The sequence below is a fragment of the Squalius cephalus genome, assembly GCF_949319135.1.
Source record: "Squalius cephalus genome assembly, chromosome: 4".
Taxonomy (NCBI): Eukaryota; Metazoa; Chordata; class Actinopteri; order Cypriniformes; family Leuciscidae; genus Squalius; species Squalius cephalus.
In genome coordinates, this window is record NC_137125.1 from 49,843,645 (window position 1) to 49,865,074 (window position 21,430).

Here is a 21,430-nt window from a genome sequence, read left to right on the forward strand (position 1 = left end):
TCTGTCACCAATTAGAGATGGAGAAATTTTATTCCCTTACACAGATGCACATTCACACAAATATGATCATCTGGGGTATGAGGGGTACCTACAAAACTTTAAAAACTGCATCACAGCTGTATTAACAAATTTTATCATCCTCATTTAAAATAAAAAAGCAATGGAATTGTATTATATTTTTGGTCATACTTTTATATAAGGTGTCTTTAACTACTATGTAGTTACATCAAAAAATAAGTGTAATGTACTTATTGTGTTCATATTGTATTGCAAATCACTTTTTCTGCTATTGAGGAGGGATACGGGTACGTTTAGGGGCAAGTTTGGTTGTATGGGCAGGTTTAATGGTGGGTTAAGGGGTAAGGGAAGGGTTAACAGTGTAATTATGGATGTAATTATATACAGGTATTTTTTTTTTAATTATAAGTACAATGTAAAAACATGTATGTGCAGAATAAGTGCATTGTATCAAATGATGTAAATGTACATAGTTAAAGACACCTTATATTAGGTGACCAATTTTTTTTGTAAATAACATTTAAAAAAGGCAGTGGCTATTTACACTAGATTGTAGTGATAGATAGTATTTACACTATGTAAAAATAGTCCTTTCTGATCTGATATGTGATGGGAAAAGGTAGTAGAGCGAGTTTGGCAAAAATAAAAAAAAAATAAAAACTTTCTGCCATGCGCCTTACCCCTACATTATTGTTACTGTCGACAATCCAGCGTCTTCGGTAAGATTGTCTGGCCCAACCAGACGTCAGTGGGCGGAGTCAGTGTAAATAGCCTCTGCTTTTAAAAAATGCATTGCATTTTCATTGAAACAATATTTAAATGGCTCCTCATGGAGCTAAAGTTTCAGATGGGCAAGCTGAAGCAGAAAGTCAAGCTGAAACTGTATCGATGTGTAAACGCTGAAGGCTTTGCTGGTAAGCCAACACAAAGCGCATTAACACAGCAGGAGCAAGTTTCTATGACCTGACAGGCTCACCTTGCATGTGTGTTTACAGTATGTGTGTGTGTTCATTGTCCAGTAGGCTATAGCTTTGCATCGCTCCATGCCAATCCATATGACAGCCTCATCTCACACACACACGTGGTCACTGACACACATTTGCATAGACACACACACACACACACACTGATGCTGCTGTCCTGCACCTGCTCCTCACAGTTCAGACTAGAGGGGCCTGGCGACGGCTCATCTCTCTCACTCAAACAAACACACACAAACAGCCTTGATATTTCCCCTATCAACTCATTCATCCTTTTTTAAACTCTCTCCATTTCTATTCCACTCTCTCCTCTCCCTTCGTCCTCTCCACCGTTCCAACACCATATACAAACTGCTAACACACAACCTAACGTATTGCCAACGCAATTCTAACGTATGACAGCGTGTTTGAGGGCTTCCAGAGGGAGCTCATTAGTGCTGCATGCACGTGTGTGTTTGAGTCACACATATCTCTCAGCGCTCCTAAAATCCTCCCGGAAGAAGGACGAGAGACAAAGCCAAGGGACCCGACGCAAGAAACAGAAGTAATCGTTCAGTGAAGTATCTCCAGACGCCGTGTGCTTTGTAGTTTAAAGGCCTATTGCGCAAACATTCAGATTTGCTCATACTGTTCAGTATGTCTTTAGTTTTATCAAAAGATTCAGTAAAGATGTTTACAATGCTTTATAAAAAGGTTGTGATTAAAAATCATTATTAAAGAAATATTCTAGGTTATTTTCAAGCTAATGTCAATGCATCTGTTACATGTTAAATATTACCTCTAATTTTGATGATAATTCCACAGCATTTAGAACGAACAAAACCCGCTTATTAATACCCTCTTATAATTGGAGCAAAAATGTTGATGGCAATGTAATAGCACTCATACAGTATAGTAATTGTATATGTATTGTAGAGTTGTTACAAAATGGTGATCAGCAGGGGTATGACCCACGTAACCACATATCACCCTAAATCAGTAGTAGCGGGTACCACTAGAGGGTCTTAAAGTCTTCAAATTATTTTCCTATTTATTTATTTTGGCTTTATTTTGCTGTAATGATTGGCTGAATTACACATTATCCCACTTATTACACAGCTACTTGCCAAATAAACAAATGTACATGCATGTATTGATTCAGGTTAAATTATGTAAGCAGATATTGACCACAGACGCACAGAGTGATACCAGAAACATGAAACTGGCAGAGCTTTGTAGGATGAATATGGTCAGTTGTACAGTTTAGCAGTGCTTATGCACAAATATTTGAGTGTGGTAGGCTCTCTGGAATTCTTGATTCTGATTGGTCAGTTGCAGCAGAGTATTTTAAGATCAGCTAAGATTAGATTAGCTAAAAATTCCAGTAGTGTTTGTGCAGGTTTTGATGCAGGTATATTTCAGACTGTTTTCTCTGTCCACGATGTCCAGAGATGAGTATTTGTAATAAAAATGACAATGCAAAAAACGCAGGGTGCTTTTGTGTGTATTATTGCAAGAACTAAGACTGCTTTTCTTTCTCTCGATTAATTTTGTCATCTCTTCTACTCTACTCTACATCTCCTTTTTTTGTGTGTCTCTCATTCCTATTCTACTCTTCTTTGTGAAGGGCCATGGGGATTGTTTTGGAAAGTTTAAGTTTACTTGTCTTTTATAATATAAATGAGAAGTTTAATTGGGTATTTCTTGCAATCGAGCATCTTCGTCTTCTATGCGGACACACATACACACCATTGCAAGATGAGAGCTTCTCTGCAGATGTTGTCCATTGAGGATTTTTTTCTTTCAGTAAGCATTTATTAAGCCTGATTTTTCAAAAGGAATGCCGAATGTAGCTTTGCAGACGCAGAGGTCCTTATTCATGCAACGTTTGACGTTTAAGAACTGCTTTTAAGAAATATGGGCAGACTTTAAAGGAAAAGTCTGCCCATCATTTACTCACATCCATATCAATCAAAACTATACGACTTACTTTTTTCTGTGGGACACAAAAGGATTTCGAGCATATTCAAATTTGGCATGTACATGTCATGCGACAAATCTGAATATGCTAATGTGCTAATGAGATTCTCCTTTTGTATTCCACATACTGTAAGAAAGTCATACGGGTTTGGAACAACATGAGGGTGAGTAAATGATGGAAGAATTTTCATTTTCATGCTCAATCCATTCCTTTAAAGCACTGCATCGGCTATCAAACACTTCTGTGTGTGTCCCTGCTCTTGGCTCGTTATGTTAATCAGTGCTGTGAATGTTCCTGTTGATGAGTGTGAGTCCACACAGCTGTTCTGAAGTCTGCCGTGTGCCCAGGCCAGTGCGAGTGTGTGTGTGTGTGTAAGTTTGAGAGAGGTGTCGAGCTGTGTGGGCAGATGTCTCATTGCACAGATGGGTTTGTTACTGCTGGTTCTCGGACTGTCCGGATCGGATGCAATGGACCAGAAACGTTCTCCCAGGGTCCAAATTCATTATCCACCCCTCAATTTATACTTAAGACTATCATTAGTGCTTAATTGTTGGTGTAAACCGTGGCCTAGTGGTTAACACACATGCTCACATTGAGCTGTGGTGTTCATTCGATTGATGTCAGTTTGAATTTCCAATTTCTCCACCAGCTATATATTTTATTTTAATTTCATTTTCATTTTCATTTATCTTAATAAAAATTTTCTTTTTAATAAATTCCACATTTTCAGGTACTGAATTGAAACATGCTAATCACTGTGTGTGTGTGTGTGTGTTTGTGTGTTTATGAATGTGTGTATATGTCATGGCCAGCAGTCTTGGTTTCACTTTTGCATGCTGAGTGTTGCATTAGTCATGCTGGGGACCAAATGTCTCATATTTATCACATGTTAACCCAGAGACCGAGTGGGGGAATCAGGCAAACAGGGAAGTTGTGCAGAGCATGTGTGCAGCGATGTCTGACAGAAACATAAACAGATACACACTCATATCAGCTCAAGCCTGGGCTAATCCCTTTATTGTCAGAGACTGATATACTCTGCCTTCCAGGGTTTTTCTCCCTTTCTGTCGCTCTGTGGAGTGTGTGTCTCTCCTGCTGTGCCGCTCGGACTGGAGCCCCGCGTGAATGGACCGCTTGCTTCTCTCAGATTAAACATCAAAGTCCAGCCGGCCCTGTAGTTCAGAACAAAACAACACAGCACATTGTGCTAAATATACAACACGGCTTGAAAAATGCAGCAACACTGTTCTAAATATGCAACACTGCCTGAAATACAACTACACAACACAGCAACCTGTACTAAATATACAACACTGGCTCAAAACTTAGAGATGGGTCACAGTGATCAACTAGTGCTTTAGTTGATTCGTGAGGTCAACTAGTTAGTTCAGATTTATTTTTTATTTTTTTTTATACGCTTCCACGGCATGCTATGCTTTAGCTTTTCAGTAAAACCCTCTCGTTGAATTTTTAAAGTCGACATGAAATGGAAAATTCACAGCTTATTTTATGTTGCATGTGACTTATCTTATGGACAAATTTTATTATTATTATTATTTATTTTATTGTATTACTTTTTATTTTATTTTATTTTATTTTATTTATTTTATTTTATTTTATTTTATTTTATTTTATTTTATTTTATTTTATTTTATTTTATTTTATTTTATTTTATTTTATTTTATTTTATTTTATTTTATTTTATTTTATTTTATTTTATTTTATTTTATTTTATTTTATTTTATTTTCAATAGCCAACCTACATTGTTTTTCATATATGTGTGGATTTATGTTTCTTAGTTTTTTATTCTCTATGATAAAATCAAATAAAAACACATTCATCCGTATTATTTTATTTTATTTATTTAACAACCAATCGATAAAATCAAGTCCCGACCTACATTGCTTTTCTTTTGTGTGTGAATTTTATATTTCTTTGTTTTTTTATTTCACTGATAAAATCATTTGAGATATTATAGATTAATGTTTGTTTGTTTGTTTGTTTGTTTTTATTTCACCTTTTTATTTTAATTTCATTTCTTGTTCGATAAGCCATTTCGGGAAAATTAGAAAAGTTGTATTATTGTTCATTCATAGTGCAAGTGTGTAAGTGAGCACATGTGTGATGTTAACAGCACTTCTTATGTGCTAGTATATCTCAGTGGACTGTTGTGACCTGCAAGCTATTAATTGAAACGCGTTCTCTTAATGAGGTTATGTATGCGTGTGTGTGTGTGTGTGCACTGTCAAGAGGCTGTCTGATATTGCCTCTTAACTCTTCAGAGATGTAACAGCTTATCCCTGTAGATTCCTAACCTCTTCTCCTTCGTACACACAATTGGGTCATTGTCAGAAACATCGCATTACTAATTATTCACTTTCATTCCTGCTTCTGTGCCATGCCCATACAGTATCTTAAACACACACAGAGAATGTGTACATCTCTTCTGTAATTAGCATCAGGCAACCACCAGCATCTGTAATTACAGCAGCCACAGGTGAGGATGCTGAACAGAAGCTCTCCTCATTTGCAGATAGCTTGTATGTGTCTGCGTAAATGAGCACACATGTCTAGTTATGCATTGCTATGTTCCAAAATCTAGTGAGCTGCCTATGGAGGTACATACTGTAGGAGCGCTTTCATCTTGAAGTTTGAAATTAAGCCGCTTCCTAAGATATACCTTATTTTAGCCAAATACTAAGGCAGAATCATGTGTATTCTTTGTGCATAGGACAATCCCAGAATGCATTGCTACAAGCTAAGTGAATGAAGCTTTAAACTCCCATGCAAAGTGCTCTTTGTACAGCTTGCTGAGTTGCTGCTTATGGAGAAACAGAGTTCCCACCATCCTAGAAAAGCTTTCAAAAGTGTGTTTTCCATGCCTGGAAAAGACATGGAAATTGATAAAAACATGGAAAAGTTCTGTGGTATATTTTTTACTTTAGTTGTATTTCTTTAGCTAAAAGAAAGCTCTAAAAATATTTTCAAAAAGACTGGAAAAGTGAAAATTCATTATTCAGAAAGTGTGAGAACACAGGAGAGTGTTTCAAAGCGTTCACTTATGAGGGTTCCACCATGATAGTCAGGATGTCACCTTTACACAACTCTATTTTAAAAAAAAACGGAAAACTTTTTATGTATTTTGACTGTTCATTTACACGAAAACAGCGTATTGCGGCCCTGAAAATGCACATTTTTGATAATTGGTTTCAGAATGCACGTTTCTGAAAACGATACCACTATCATCTCCATTTAAACTACAAACATTCAAATGTGTGAAAACTGTGACGTCTTGCGCATGCATAATACAATCAGAGAATACAATGTTGTTCAGTCTATAGGTGTTTCTTTACAAAGTGACATCGCCATCTACTGGCCTGGCATCAGAATACAGCATTTTTTGTCGTTTTTGTGAATCCGCGTGAACGGGGATCATTTTGACAACGTTGTCGTCTTTTTGTGAAAAACCAAAGGAAGAACATTTCTGTTTTTAGTACATTGTTGATGTGTATTTGTACCCTTAGAAGCTAGCTGTCTTGTAGCCTCTAGTCAGAAAGGTTTTGGAATAGAGCGCTTGTGTATGCGCTTGATGTAAAAAGGGCTGTTAGGACGAACTTTACTGACCTGTGAATGACACTTCATATTTCTGCTTTCTCCCCAATTTTCGCACCCATTTTATCTTTCTACTCAAAGTGCGTCACCTTACTAGCAGCAAAAAAGGCCTAACAGCCTTTTCCCCCCAGCCTTGCGTTTAAAGATTTATGGCAAAACTGCACTGATATCATTTGGCCAAGAGAGGTTTTGCATGCAGACACACTCACTGATTTGACCCAGACCTTTCTCTTACTTTAAATAGACTTACTTTAAAAAGACATTAACAACATGGCAGTTCTAGTCCAACTATTTGATTAGTTCTGATTGGTGAGTGATTAATCTACGACGGGCTTTCTCAGCAGAGGAACGTTTTCATTGTTCCTATGCCTGTGGCCGAAAATACAAGTTTTTTTTAGTGTTCACACTGCAGGAACTGGGATCGATTTTAGTTTTAGGAATGCCTTTTTGGGGGGAACAGGAACAGGAACTACTAGTGACATACGTGTATGTTGATTGGCCAATACACGTGCCATACAAAACACCGTCACCCGCCTTTTTTTTAAACACAGTTTACATATATTTACTCCACAAACATGGAAAACAGCGATAGATGGATCGACACCCGGGCACTTCTCAACCTATCATGCCGTCCTCCATCCTCCAGTTGCTGACGTTGTTAAATGTCGTGTTTAAATGACGTCGCTCACGGTCGGCTTACGTCACTTCAGAGTTACTACTGCCAGTGCGAATGCAACCAGGAAAATCTCAAATAGCTCTCAGTGGAGTGGACTGTCCTGGTGGCTAGTTCCTATAACCGAGTTCCTGTATCTACCCGGTGCAAAAGCCCCTTTTGACTTGGCAACAACCTATCGACATACACTAGCAGCACTCAGAACACCTTATAGCAACCAAATAGCAACACCTTTGCATTGTGGTGATGTTTTACGTGGAAAAACACCCCTTAAAGGGATAGTTCACCCAAAAATTAAAATTCTGTCATCATTTACTCACCCTCAAGTTGTTCCAAACCTGTATGATTTCCTTTCTTCTGCTGAACACAAAAGAAGATATTTTAAAGAAGGTTGGTAATTAAACAGTTGCTGGTCCCCATTGACATCCATAGTAATTTTTTTTCCTACTATGGAAGTCAATGGGGTCCATCAGTCGTTTGGTTACCAACCTTCTTTAAAATATCTTCTTTTGTGTTCAGCAGAAGAAAGAAATTCATACGGGTTTGGAACAACTTTAGGGAGAGTAAATGATGACAGAATTTTCATTTTTGGGTGAACTATCCCTTTAAATTAGCTTTATAAAATCCTAAAACCTAGTTTGCAGAGTATTTTATTTTATTTTTTTCACTTTTGTGCTGGTGTGGCATCATGGGAGTAAAGGCATGAAAGCAAACAGCTGTCTCTGCTTCTTACTCATCTTGACAAATGAAAAAACATCCGATAATAACTGATAAATACCCTGATGGTTTAGTACATCACTGGCTCTGCCGTGTCACGTTTTAAGGAATTACACGTGTACGTCTGATCTTCTGGCTTGAAATAATCTTCATTAAACTGAGCCAGAGTTTTTGAATTTCATGATTGAATCATGCTTGTATTTTAAAGCAGTTTTCAAAGCGTTTCCTTTTCTCTTTCCCTTTCTGTGTTCACATGCAACCCTCTCTCTCTCTCTCTCTCTCTCTCTCTCTCTCTCTCATGTTCTTTCTGTTTATTAATCTCCCTCTACTTAGTTAGAAAAGCTGTTTGGGACACCAATAATGAGTACTTTCTCGATCCAGTGTAATTGAGACGTCCGTGTAAAGATGGAAATGAATATTTAAATAGCACCATCAATATGCAAAGGCCATTTTAAATGTTTTAAGATTAGAGATGTGAATTAATCAGACTGCATCCATGTGCCTTCGGATGTTTGATCATAAATGTTTAGACTCTGATGATAGAAGTGATTTGAATATTAATCAGTTGAAATCAAATGAAAATAGCATTTGCTTTCCCATGAGCCCCTTCTTTCCTCTTGACCTTCTTAAGATGATGGAACCCAGAGCTGATCTAGATAGCTCCTCAAAGGGTCTGTGTGTGCATATGTGTGTGTGTTTGTTTGCAGCGCAGGACACCGATGCGTCAGCCAGCTATAAAAGTAAATGTTTCAAGTGACTGCTCTCTATAAATTACAAAATCCACGTAGAGGCAAGGGAAGCTTCATGTGTAAACTCTCTCTCTCTCTCTCACACACACACACACTCTCTGAGTCTTTCAACATACTCACATACTGTGCAAATCCGCCACAGCAGAGGAAGATGGATCTGGGGACAGATTGTTAGTGACATGTTAATTTCTATACCGTCACTCAAGCTTGGTGCATCTGCAATCAAAGTGATGGGGCATAGGCAAAACCATCAACCCCCCTCTCTGTCCTTACACACAGTCTCTCTCTCTACCTGTTCTCTACCTCTCTCTCTCTCTCTTCCTGTCTCTCTGATCTTTCCCCATTTCTCTCTCTCTCTCTCTCTCTCTCTCTCTCTCTCTCTCTCTCTCTCTCTCTCTCTCTCTCTCTCTCTCTCTCTCTCTCTCTCTCTCTCTCTCTCTCTCTCTCTCTCTCTCTCTCTCACACACACACAAATATAAATGGTAACACTTTAGTTTAGGGTCCAATTGTCACTATTAACTGGTTGCTTATGAGAATGCCTATTACTACAGTAGGATATTGGCTGTTTATTACCTATTAAGCACATATTAATGCCTTTTTCTGCATGACCATATTCTACATCCCTTAATCCTACACAATACCTAAACTTAACAATTACCTTACTAACTATTAGTAATTAGGAGTTTATTGATGCAAAAGACGTAGTTAATAGTTAGTTCATGTGTGTGTGTGACCTGTGTATATATATATATGTATGTGTGTGTGTATATATATATATATATGCATACAGGCATAAAAATATTCATCACTATTCAATATTAAATTATTTTAATGAATTTAATATCTTAAATGAGCTGTTTAATAATTAATACATTTATATTAAATGTATTAGTTCATTGAATTAATCTAAATTAAAACATTGTTTTTGACAGCCCTAATTTTAAGTGTTTTCTTTGTTTTGTTTAAATGACTTAAAGACCAAGGAGAAGCCTCTGCTAATCAAGTGCATTGGCAGTGGACTGATCAAATGCACAAATGGTAATCCTCTATGTGAAGCGCCCACTTACCAGCCTTTTCGATCATTTTGGACTACTAGGCGAGCGTTACATCACCTAATTAATATTCATGAGCCAAGCTTTTCAAATCGTCCTCACGCCCCTGCTTTTTTGGACAGTCAACAGCAGAGAGATGACAGGAAGTGATGGGAGGTGGGGGGAAGAAAAGATGAGGACATAATCTTATCCGGCCTCATACCTGTAACTCCCACCACAGCTAAATTTGTCTCCTGTTTTGTTTTCTTTTTCACTTCTGTTTAAACTATTTTTCTCTATAACATTTAGTAAAAGATGTGACAGTCATTTCAAAGTGATTGCTATTTGAGATTTGGGGATTTTCCATCATAAACCTAAGATATCTCACAGATTAATTCACCATACATGGAAATGTCATCTTACATCTTTCATCAGTGGTTGGGCAGTCTGGGTAAAAGATCAGTGAAGCACAAGTGAAGATATTGGAAGTAATGGTCATGGTCACATCAGCAGGCTTTAACTGTGTGTTTTTTTTCTTTCTTTCTTTATGTTTTCAGGCAGCCATGGTACTACGGCTGGGGTTTTAATCTTCCACGAGGACAAGCTCTGCTGGAGAAGTGGAATCAGATCCCAGATTCCACGGATATTCTTCTCACACACTGCCCTCCTCTGGGTAAGGCCTAAATCACACACAAATACACACACACAAAGCATGCGTTGATGGTTATTTCCCATTATGTTGTCTTCATCCTTGCGCACACACAGTCTTTTGCTTTGAGGCTTTGGCAGATGGAGTTGCTACAGCAGGCTGCTAAAGCATGCAAACGCTGAGACGCTGTTCGCAGTGCAGCAAATCCCTTCGCACATAATAAAACCCTCACACACACAGTCATATGTACGGAGAATGGAAGTTTGTGCATAAAGACAGCTGCGGTTTAAAACACTAAGCTTTTGGGCTTTGAGAATGTGACAATGTGTAATTCTCATGGTAAAGACGTGTCTCACTATACATTCGTGCAGATGTGGGTGTTTATCATTAGCCTCAAATGAGGTCTCTAAAGATTCACGGTAACTCTGTGCATTATGTATGTAGAGACATCAGACTACATGTGTAAAATCAAGTTTATAGTCTTTAATGATCACCTTGGATCAATTCGTATACAGTAACGCTACATCCGAAATCACAAACTGTATAGTAGATACTACATAGTTTGAAACTTACTTCACGACCAGTTTCATCGCTTCACCACGATACACAAATCCTCTCCCGAGGCCTCATGGGATAGTAAAGTGTCCATCAAATGCGTACTTCAGAGTCTCGGCTGAAGTTGTAGGTCATACTTTTTCGCCTACTGTTTTTTGAATACTATAATTCGGACATACTACTATGTTGGCGTGCTGTTTTTCACATAGTAGGAATGTATTAAATTTCAGATGCAGCTTAAGTCTCTTCACAAAAATGAATTTTTGTTTGCATATAAAAACAATACAGATGGACATAAGAATGTCAAATGCCTTTATTGAAGTCAAAAACTTAAAGAAATCATTGTACTCGCTCTATACTTGTTGGGAATCAAGAACCAGTTCGCAATCTGGACCCAAACTTCATGTTTGTTTTTGTTATTGGTTCTGGATGTGTAACATTTTTGGACTCAACCAATTAATTGTGAAAGGAAAATTAAAATCCAGGATGTGTGTTTATTAATCCTACTATGGCTAAGGCTTAGCTCATGAATATTAATCAGTTCTGTAACCTTTCTAGAGCATCCAGTCACATCATCTAATTAACATTCAGTGAGTCAAGACTTTACCCTGGTAGAGTTCTTAAATTAGCACCTCTGACATCAAATTTCTTCTTCAAAATTAATAAAACTTCCTTAAGCAACCCAAACCACTAAGTTGAATCAGAACCACAGTTGTTAAGTTCGATATGATTCCCTTCCCTAACTTACAACAAGATATGTCTGGCATTTGTCCTGCTTTAACTCCAAAAGCATAACTGTAACAAATTAAACAAACATCATATATTTCTGTCATCTGTGATTTTCTTTGACTTGTGATCTTCATATTAGTAATTAAACTCCTTTTTTGTAGGTTTCTTGGACTGGGTGCCCAGGAAGATGCAACGTGTTGGCTGTATGGAGCTATTGAACACCGTCCAGAGGAGAGTTCAGCCCAAACTACACGTATTTGGACACATTCATGAAGGTAATCATATCAGATGATGATGTTCCCAACTGTCTATAAATCACATGCATGAAAATCCACACAGCCCTGTGATCTTGTTCACGCTGCCACGTCAATCCGCCCTGTTTTGGGGTTAGCAAGGCAGAGTCTGTCCCATGCTGCTTTGCCTTCTGACAGCACTATAGCAAGAACTAGTTCACATTCATATTCATAATAGACAGAGGAAATAATCTCATAGAGGGCAATGCGATTGCATTATAAATTTGTGTAAGCTTGTGTGTTGTGCTTTGCATGTCTGTGTTTGGCTCTGACATATTTTTGCATAATTTCTGTGACATAACATAAAATATTAGCTGTTTACTTACTGTTATGTGTAATTTTTTTTCTGTTTGCAATGTCTTAGTGGTTAAAAATCTTAAAAGTATTCATCCCTCACACACACTGCATGGTTATTTGTACTTACCATTAAGCTTTTAACACTTTCATCCTGGTTTTTGATTTTATTATAACCGGTTTTCACCTTTTACCTGTATTATATTTTCGCTACAGCATCACATACATGACGTTTTTCAACTTAAGCAATGGTAATATTCTCTGTCCTTTATGTTTGTGTGAGCTAGGTTACGGTATGATGACAGATGGAACGACCACGTTTGTTAACGCCTCTGCGTGCACGGTGAACTTCCAGCCTATGAACGCACCCATCGTTTTCGACTTGCCCAATCCCAGGAGCTCATGATTGAACCGAGACCCCGCCCATCGCCACCTTCTTTCATTCAGGGTCCCTTTCTTGAGCGTATACAGATGCTGCGTAGTGTATATAGAGCGAGCGAGAGACGCTAATTTGGATATTCCCAAGGATATTTTCACCCATTTTTGTGCCGTGTGCCACCCTCAGACATAAAAAAGTGGCATTCTGCCTCACAGACGTTTGAACTCTTTTTCTGAACTTGACTCTTGTGTTGCACTTGAATCGGCGTGACAATCGCATGTACTTTTGGTCATGGAAGCTAAGCTTTCTCCTCATTTGGCTGGCACTTATTTAAGGAACATTGTAACCTTGTAGCCTCAATGGACCTCAATGGGGGGGGGGGGGAGAATATTTTTTTTCTTTTGCTCTGGATCCACTCCTGAAAGTTACAGAGGAAACAGTGCTATGGTGCAAACAAGTTTGTTCAGGGTCTTTACCACTTTTTTCTCTCTCTTTATCCGAGTCTGTCTCTCATCCTACTTTTTTCCTAACTGCTCTGTTGTTATATGTTGCTCTTTTGAACCTGGGGCCATACACTGGAAGAAATTAATTTGCCCTAAACAGGAATGTGATGTTAAAAAATAGTGATGGGGGGGGGGGACTAACAAAAAAAAGTCAGAATATTTTCCTGTGTTCTCCACTTTTTTACATCTTCTTTATTGTTCGATTTACTGTAAACGTGTAAAACTGTGAGTGTGTTTTCAAGCAAACGGTCCTTTACTAAAGCAGTGTGGACTTTTACAGTAGTTTGAAGTGTTTAAGGTCAAATATTTAAAAGTTCTTCTAAAGCGTGCCGTTAATGTCCCTCCTCCGAATATCAAAGACTTGTCGTGCGCGCAAAGTTCGCTTTTGCATAACAAGAATACGTTGCACTTTGATCCACATGTTCCCCACTATAATTTATTAACATTCCTCCTGGCGATAATTTATTCCCATGTGTTTTTACAGCTCTTCAGCATTAACTGTGTGTGGCATTAGGCCTAATATGACGGTTCTGTTAGATGTCCAGAGGGTTTTCATCTCTTCCATATTTGGATGAATAAAAATGAACAAATCGAACGAATTGTCACTCTGCGTGTGTGTGCGTGCGTCTGTGGGCTCCTGTGCATTGATACATGATCAATTGCTCCTCTTTCATAGCCCAAGGAAAAGAAAGCATCAGAGGACGAAGAGATCGAAGAGATAAAAAGAAAAATATTGGACTAGGAAAGGAAGGATGAGCTGATGCCTGGGAGATGGATTCTCATCTTTATTTATTTTTAAGGGCTTCTTACTGTTTGTACACTTGTTTGCACTCGGTCAGAGGTGGCTCACACTGTCATGTGGCTTTCCTCTTGTTTTTTCTCTCCATTCATTCGTGCCCGTATGTGGGCCTTTCCTTTGAAGACGTTGTCATCAGGTTTACCACTGTGCTCCAGTCATTTCTTTCCCAGCATGCTGATCTGAATTTCCTAACAGATTTTGTGGATTGTTTAATTACTTGTGTAGTGAAATTTCAGTGCTAAAGATAAAAAATGTCTTTATTTGAGAGATTTTTTTTTTTTTTTGTTCAGTTAATCTTATGCCATCTAAAGAGTTACGGTGTTGAATAAATTCTAGCAGAGAGGAATTTCACTGTCGAAACTGCTTTTTGTTCTGGAAAAGATCATCAACCTCAACGTTTCGAACTCAACCTGTCTCTATCGCTTCATTTCACATTGAAGACATAATGACGTCATCAGAGTAGCTCCACAGGAAGTGACATTATTCATAAATGTATATAAAGAGAATGGGTTTATTTTAGGGCTGTCAAAAGATTAATCGCGATTAATCGCATCCAAAATAAAAGTTTGTGTTTACATAATATATGTGTGTGTACTGTGTATAATTATTTTGTATATATAAATACACACACATGCATGTATATATTTAAGAAATATTTGCATACATATACTGTATATATATTTATATAGTTTATATTATATATAAATATTATTTTTTTATATATAAATAACACATTTTTCTTAAATATATACATGCATGTGTGTGTATTTATATATACAAATTTAATTATACACAGTATACACACATATATTATTAAAAACAAACTTTTATTTTGGATGCGATTAATCGCGATTAATCTTTTGACAGCCCTAGTTTATTTACATTAACATTATTTCATACCTTAAAAATCATCATATTATGTCACATAGTCAGAGAGAAACAAATTTAAGGTCAAATTTTGACCAATGGCTAATAACTTATAAATGGCAAATATTACAATTCTGTACTCTTTTGTCTATATAAATGAAAATAAAACACTTACAATCATTTTAAAAAGTGAATTTAGGCACCACAATATTGTAATGTACAGTATGATAAATATAAGTTAATATTAAGATTTACTATAGAACTGTGTTATTAAATTGTTTTTTTTTTAAGATTAACTTTACCTTCGCTGACATCTGACACTTAATAAAAATGTCAAAATATGAGAAAACACCATCCACAATTAAATAATCCAATATCAACTGGTACAGATAAATGACACGATCTCTAATATCAGTTGTTAATCAATATGGTACATAACTACACAAAATTAAAAATAAGTGTACACAAAAGTCATGTGACTTCCTGTGGGCAGGTAATCTGATGATGTCATCATTTCCTGTTGGTATATAGACCTTTCTTTTCCTGATGATGATCTAGAGGTTCACTTCAATTCACAGTGTTTTAAGTTGGAGTGTTAATGTATATATATATATTCCATACATATATAATGCTATTTTTTTCAGTTTTCTGAATTGTGATTGGAGGTGCACACTTTTTTCTGTACTTTCTTCAAAGATCATTTACACAAATGAAATTCAGACGCGTCACTACCACCAAGATATATCCCATTTTCTCCATCAATCTCTCGTTGTGCCTCTTAAATTAAAACTCACCCCCATCAATTGGTTATGCCCTCATTCTTCTTCAATCTCTCTTTTGTTTCATCTCTGTCTTTTTCTCTAGCTGCGTTTCAGACGAGTAGATTCCCATTATTAATGTTTTTGTCCTAATCAAAGGACTCTGAATTTCATATCAATTATCTGCACGTGTCTAAAACTTAATTCATATAGGAAAAAATTGTCCTCACTCTTGTATCATTTCGGCCTTCCTTCTTCCACACCTCTGCACATCCTAATGAAATCCCTCATTCAAATAATTACATGAGTAATCCTGCGGGATGGAAGGTAATTTATTCCGAGCCGGCTTTTACTATGCCATTAAAGACTGTTCTCTGTTATCCTTCCCATCTCTGGCCACTTTTTACCTATATGTTCCCTATTACTCTCCTTATGTGTCCACCTCCATTTTCTTAGATCTTTTTGTGCCATCTACTCATGTGCCATTGAGTGAATCCTCTTTAGTACGCACCATCAACATCTGTCTCTCTGTCGACTTGTGTGCTTTACACAGCAATGTCCACTCTCTCTGTGTCTCTGATAAACTCACAAATGCATCTTCGGCATCTTCTTGTCAGCCGTTTCAAGCTCTTAAAGCTGAATAAAAGGCCTGGTGTACTGCATTTTAGCGCTGTTAAACGTCCCGGGGTGTGCCGTCTGGCTCACTCTGAAACTACGAAGGAATACGGGTGGAACAAATGCGTATGCAACTGCCGCTGGAGAAAAGAAAACACAAAACAATTAGCCGCAACAATGCATGCTGATTACTGTCATATGCTGCTTATTTATGAACAATGTTTGTTGTGACAAAGATGTTTAATTTTCATCGCCTTTGAATTACCCATATCCTGAAGCAGAAGCTGACTTATTCTATGAAGAAACCTTTTAAAATTTGGAAACTGAATGCTGTTATTTGCTACAGTGTCACCCTTAATGACTACAAATGTCCTCCGGGGGGAATATCTTTAGCCCTGAATAATTGTATCTACTCATTAAAGTTAAGTAGTTGCTGGAGAATGTGCTTTAAATGGGATTGTATATACTGTTTACTGCAAATGGTCAAACACATTAGATGTTACATGGGCTAAAATGTATACTTTTTGTCCTTATGCATTCATATGAATATCTAAAAGTTCATGGACGCATTATGCGTAATTTTTTAGGCTATATAATTCTTTATCAATCAACACTACATATTCTTATTGCTTCAAACAAATGCTTCCATCTTTCCCTTGAAGTAAGACTGACTGTTGGAGACTATCCGTTGTGTAATGAATATTTATATATGTATGTTTAATATTTAGATCCAGCAATACGATGGATCATAAATGTAATTGAAAATGAAGTATGCAGCACCTTTCTGAAGTTATGGATTCCATTAGTTTCATTACACTTGAATCACACTCTTTCCAAAGTGAGAGAGATGAAAAACTACTGCTTTGATCTCCGCTGCATTGGGTTAAACATTAAAAAAAATCTCAGCACGGGCTTAAAACATTTTTATCTATATATGACCATAATTTTAAGGCTTCATTGAGTACGATTTTCTTCTTCTGAAAGGAGTTAATACTTTTACTTATCAAGTCAGAAAAGATTTCTATTTCAATTAAATTCTGTTGTTTTGAACTTTTGTGAGGGGACGGAGGGAGGGGGGGTGGGGGGTGTTATCACAGATTCCACAAAAATATGACGCAGCATAACTGTTGATAATAATGTGAAATGATTATTATAACTTTATAAGGGTCAATGACGTGACGGGTCATTTTTTTTGTCCAAAGGCCTTAATAATAATAAAAAAACAAATATATAACATCCAAAGTATGTAAGGTAGTACAACTTGATATCTTTTACTGAATCCAAAAGGTTTTAATTATATTTTACTACATATAAAGGTATTTTAAAGATTTTGAAGTGTCAAAAGGTCATTCGGTAAAACCGATATAGTAAATATTTAAATGGAATAATATTGTTTTTAATAACTAAAGGAACTACAATAATACAAATATAAAGCAGATAAGGCTCTTTTTTTACATTTCCCCTTTTCTCCTTTCCCTGTGCAATGTTTTACTTGAATATGTTGGAGTGTTTAGAGTAGTCCAATAAATGATTACATTTATGAGATCAGTGATAATTTGTTTAAATATTTCTTCTGTGGTACACACTATATACTATCTCAACATCAATGTCAAATCAGTTTTTAACTTTCAAATCAGTGGTTAAACCGAATGCCTTTTTTTGGTGACATTTTGTCCATCTTGTAAAAAATGACAAAAAACAGACACAAAATCTTATTGTTAACACCTATAGGTAAAGTAAAAAAAATGGTTTCAAATATAGTTATGTCTCCATTCAATTTTTTACACTTTTAAAAACCTTATTCGTCAATGACCCATAAACAATAAATTGCATTTTAAAATGTATTAAATTAGATTTTTTTTTTAACAATATTACTGTTCTTTACTATTTTTGATCAAATAATTGCAGCCTTGGTGAGCAAAACACATTTCTTTCAAAAATCTTACCGACCCCAAACTTTTGAATGTTGCCGTATATTAAAAACTTTTATAACCTATATAAAGAACTTCAAGTCAAGAAGTAGAATGTATTATTTGCAAGGTCAAGACGCATTGTCCTATTGCTGGCTTCATTAACATATGAAACATCATCAGTGCAAACGCCTCAGGGGGCATTGATACAGGCAAAGAACAATAGTAGCCATCTTAGTGCATGCAGAATACAAATGGCCTAGTTCTTGATATAGATAAGCCTTATTTATCTTTTGTAATTTACAACAGTGTTAAGTCTCATAATGCAGCACAAATAGTCTAAGAATTGTTAAGATGCCAGATTTAGGTTGGGTTGCCAGGTTTAGCCTCTCCCTCCCACTTTTAGCATGGCTTAGGGCGTCTAGGACTCACTCCGTAGGGAGTCATGCAAAACCAGCACACCCCCTCACTCTTTTGTTCTGCGATGGTTCTTTCTCCATGCCAAAAATGACGAAAACTCCCAATTCTGTCATCAGCAAAGTGTCGGAACAGAGCCTCGGGGTGGGAGGTCCCTGCTGAGTTCTTAGCCAATCTGGTGCCCGCTCTTTTCTTACCAGCATGCAGGGCATTTTTACCATTAAACTAATGCTGTTTTGATGATGTCCAAAGTGTCCTGTACCAAAGCCATCTCCACCTCTTGATGTTGGATGCTTGTCCTATCATGTCCTCTGTTTGAGTCTGTGGCATTACATTATTTTTTTTTTAGCATTACATTCTCTTTATGTTAGGTGGACCCCAATATGAAACAAAGCAGAATATAATGAAAATGGATAGCTAAATGTTTAAATACTTTCTTTTAAATACTCAACCCACGAGATGAATCCAACAAATTTCATATTCTCTGCATGCATTTACTGACAGTTTTTGCTGGTCAGACTCAAACTCTGCCTATAAAGTGAGGGTTCATTCCTCTTCTCAAACTTTGTTTTCACTGACTCGCTGTCTCTTTATAATGTTTTTGGCAATGGATGCAAAGTAGGAGACAATTTGGCTTTCTCTTCAAAGTCTCTGAAAATAATGAATATATATATATATGGACTCTTCAAAATACTATCCTTTTTGCAGCTCTGGGGTCCTTCAACTACTTACTGACAATATGAATTGTTCATAATTAATGAATCATATTCTGTGCCCTGGTTTGCTAAGTCGTGTGCTTCGTGGTTACAGAGCAACCAATGACATCATGCTTGTGGGATAAGGTAATAATAATGATAAGTCAGTTCGACATCTTACAACGTTGATTATATAATTCAATTCCTGTGTTAAAAACACCTTGAAAACTGATGCCTAAGTAAAAATTTCACTGCATTATTTACTTTCTAAAACTGTATCTGTCTCTCTAAAGTGCAGGTAAATGGACTTTCTCTCCATCTCATTTCATGTAGCACAACCAAAACTTTATAGATAAATTCATTCTCAACATCTGGAAGTGCTCTGCAATATGCACAAATAATGCTGTGAGTGATAATTCTTCTCAAACATATGCACTAATAATTAACTTGATCCGACTTCTATCGCTCACGAAACAGCAATGGCCAATATAATTTAATTACAGCTCTGTGATGTTACTAAAATGAACACATGGCTCCTGTTGAAGATTCCACTAAGGTTTATGCTTTCTAGTCATAAAGGAGAAAATCTGGTCCTATCAACTGATCTACTCTTTAGATTAAGATAATCGTTGTGAGCTTTGAGCTAGGCTTGATTGGTCAGACAAATGTAGACATGTTGCTGTAGTATTTCAGACAAAAACATTTGGGTACACTTTACTTCAATAGTCTACTTTTCTACTAACTATAAGTCATTTTGCAACTACATGTCAACTAACAGTCATTAGACTAACACTGAGTAACTAGAGTATTAGGTGTTTGGGTTCAGGTTAGTAGAATAAGTTGACAAGTAGTTGCAAAGTTACTTATAGTTAGTAAAATGTCTAAAGTGGACCATCGAAATAAAGTGTTAAAGGGATAGTTCACTCTGAAATTAGATTTTGGTATGTTTTAGCTTACCTCAAGGGCATCCAAGATGTAGGTGTCTTTTTTTCCGCAGTAGTTTCAATTTTGATATTTTTAGGTCAAACCGTTCTTGTCTGTCAGTCCTATAATGCAGGTCTATGGTCACTATCTGAAAGAGCATGCACAGAGAAGTCCAAATTAAACAATTCCCCATCGTAAGCACACGTTGATGGCCTAAGACCCGAAACGAGCGGTTTGTGTGAGAAAACGAACAGTATTTATATCGTTTTTACCTCTTGTACACAACCACGTCCAAGTGATCTGAGGGCGCGCGCGCTTCCTGGTGTGTGACGTGTTCGCGCGTTCTGGCTTAGTCTGCGCAAGCGCCGGAAAGTGTACAAGAGGTAAAAATTATATAAATACTGTTCGTTTTCTCACACAAACCGCTCGTTTCGTGTCTTAGGCCATCAATGTGTACTTACGATGGGGAATTGTTTAATTTGGACTTCTCTGTGCATGCTCTTTCAGATAGTGACCATAGACCTGCATTATATGACTGACAGACAAGAACGGTTTGACTTAAAAATATAAAAATTGAAACTACTGCGGAAACAAAGACACCTACATCTTGGATTCCCTTGAGCTAAGCTAAAACATACATTTTTTTTACTTAGAATAATCATGCAACTTAATTTTCAAAGATGCAAATACTTTTTTGTATGTTGCACTTAAAATCCACTTGAAGATTTAATGTACATGATGCATCTGGTGATGATCAATAATGGCATCAACTCTGCAGTATGATGTCATGATTATGATGTAATAAATATAGTCAGAGTCAGAGAGTCTAAATAGCAATGAAAGGACAGTTATAGAGTCATTTGCAAATTCACATATTGTGAGTGCTACTACAGGCGTGCTGATGACAGAATATGAAGGAAAGCAGCAGACAGACCTTGGACATGTCAAGCCATCTGTTCTGAGATTCTGAAATGAGATATTGATGTAACAGGTTTGATGCGTGCTCAGGGAAAACTTATTGAATCAAATCTGAATGAGTATTTGACATTTACACTTTATTCTCACACTTATTCTCTGTTGCTCTTCTAAACACGTTCACGCATGTATATTTTAGATGCAATATATATTCCTTCCATGCCATAGGATTGGCCGATGCTATTGATTTGTTGAGTTGTTGGGGCTGGTGCCAGGTTTGAATTCCAGCAGGTGCTGCGCATTGGTTTCCTTGGCGACAAACTTCAAACTGTCTTACAAGTCTTGTTCGGATTCTCTGTCCGTGAAGTGGAAAGCAGTGAAGACGGT

General features: G+C 36.9%; 1 protein-coding gene across 1 annotated transcript in view; it reads left to right on the forward strand.

Annotated features, from left to right (window-relative positions):
• Window positions 1-14,191, forward strand: part of mpped1 (metallophosphoesterase domain containing 1) — a 35,194-nt gene extending 21,003 nt beyond the window's left edge. The window contains exons 5-7 of the mRNA XM_079868645.1: window positions 10,299-10,414; window positions 11,836-11,949; window positions 12,549-14,191. Of these exons, the coding sequence (XP_079724771.1) occupies window positions 10,299-10,414; window positions 11,836-11,949; window positions 12,549-12,667 (349 nt within the window). The 3' untranslated portion in view covers window positions 12,668-14,191. The remainder of the gene's footprint in view (window positions 1-10,298; window positions 10,415-11,835; window positions 11,950-12,548) is intronic.
• Window positions 14,192-21,430: the final 7,239 nt, after the last annotated feature.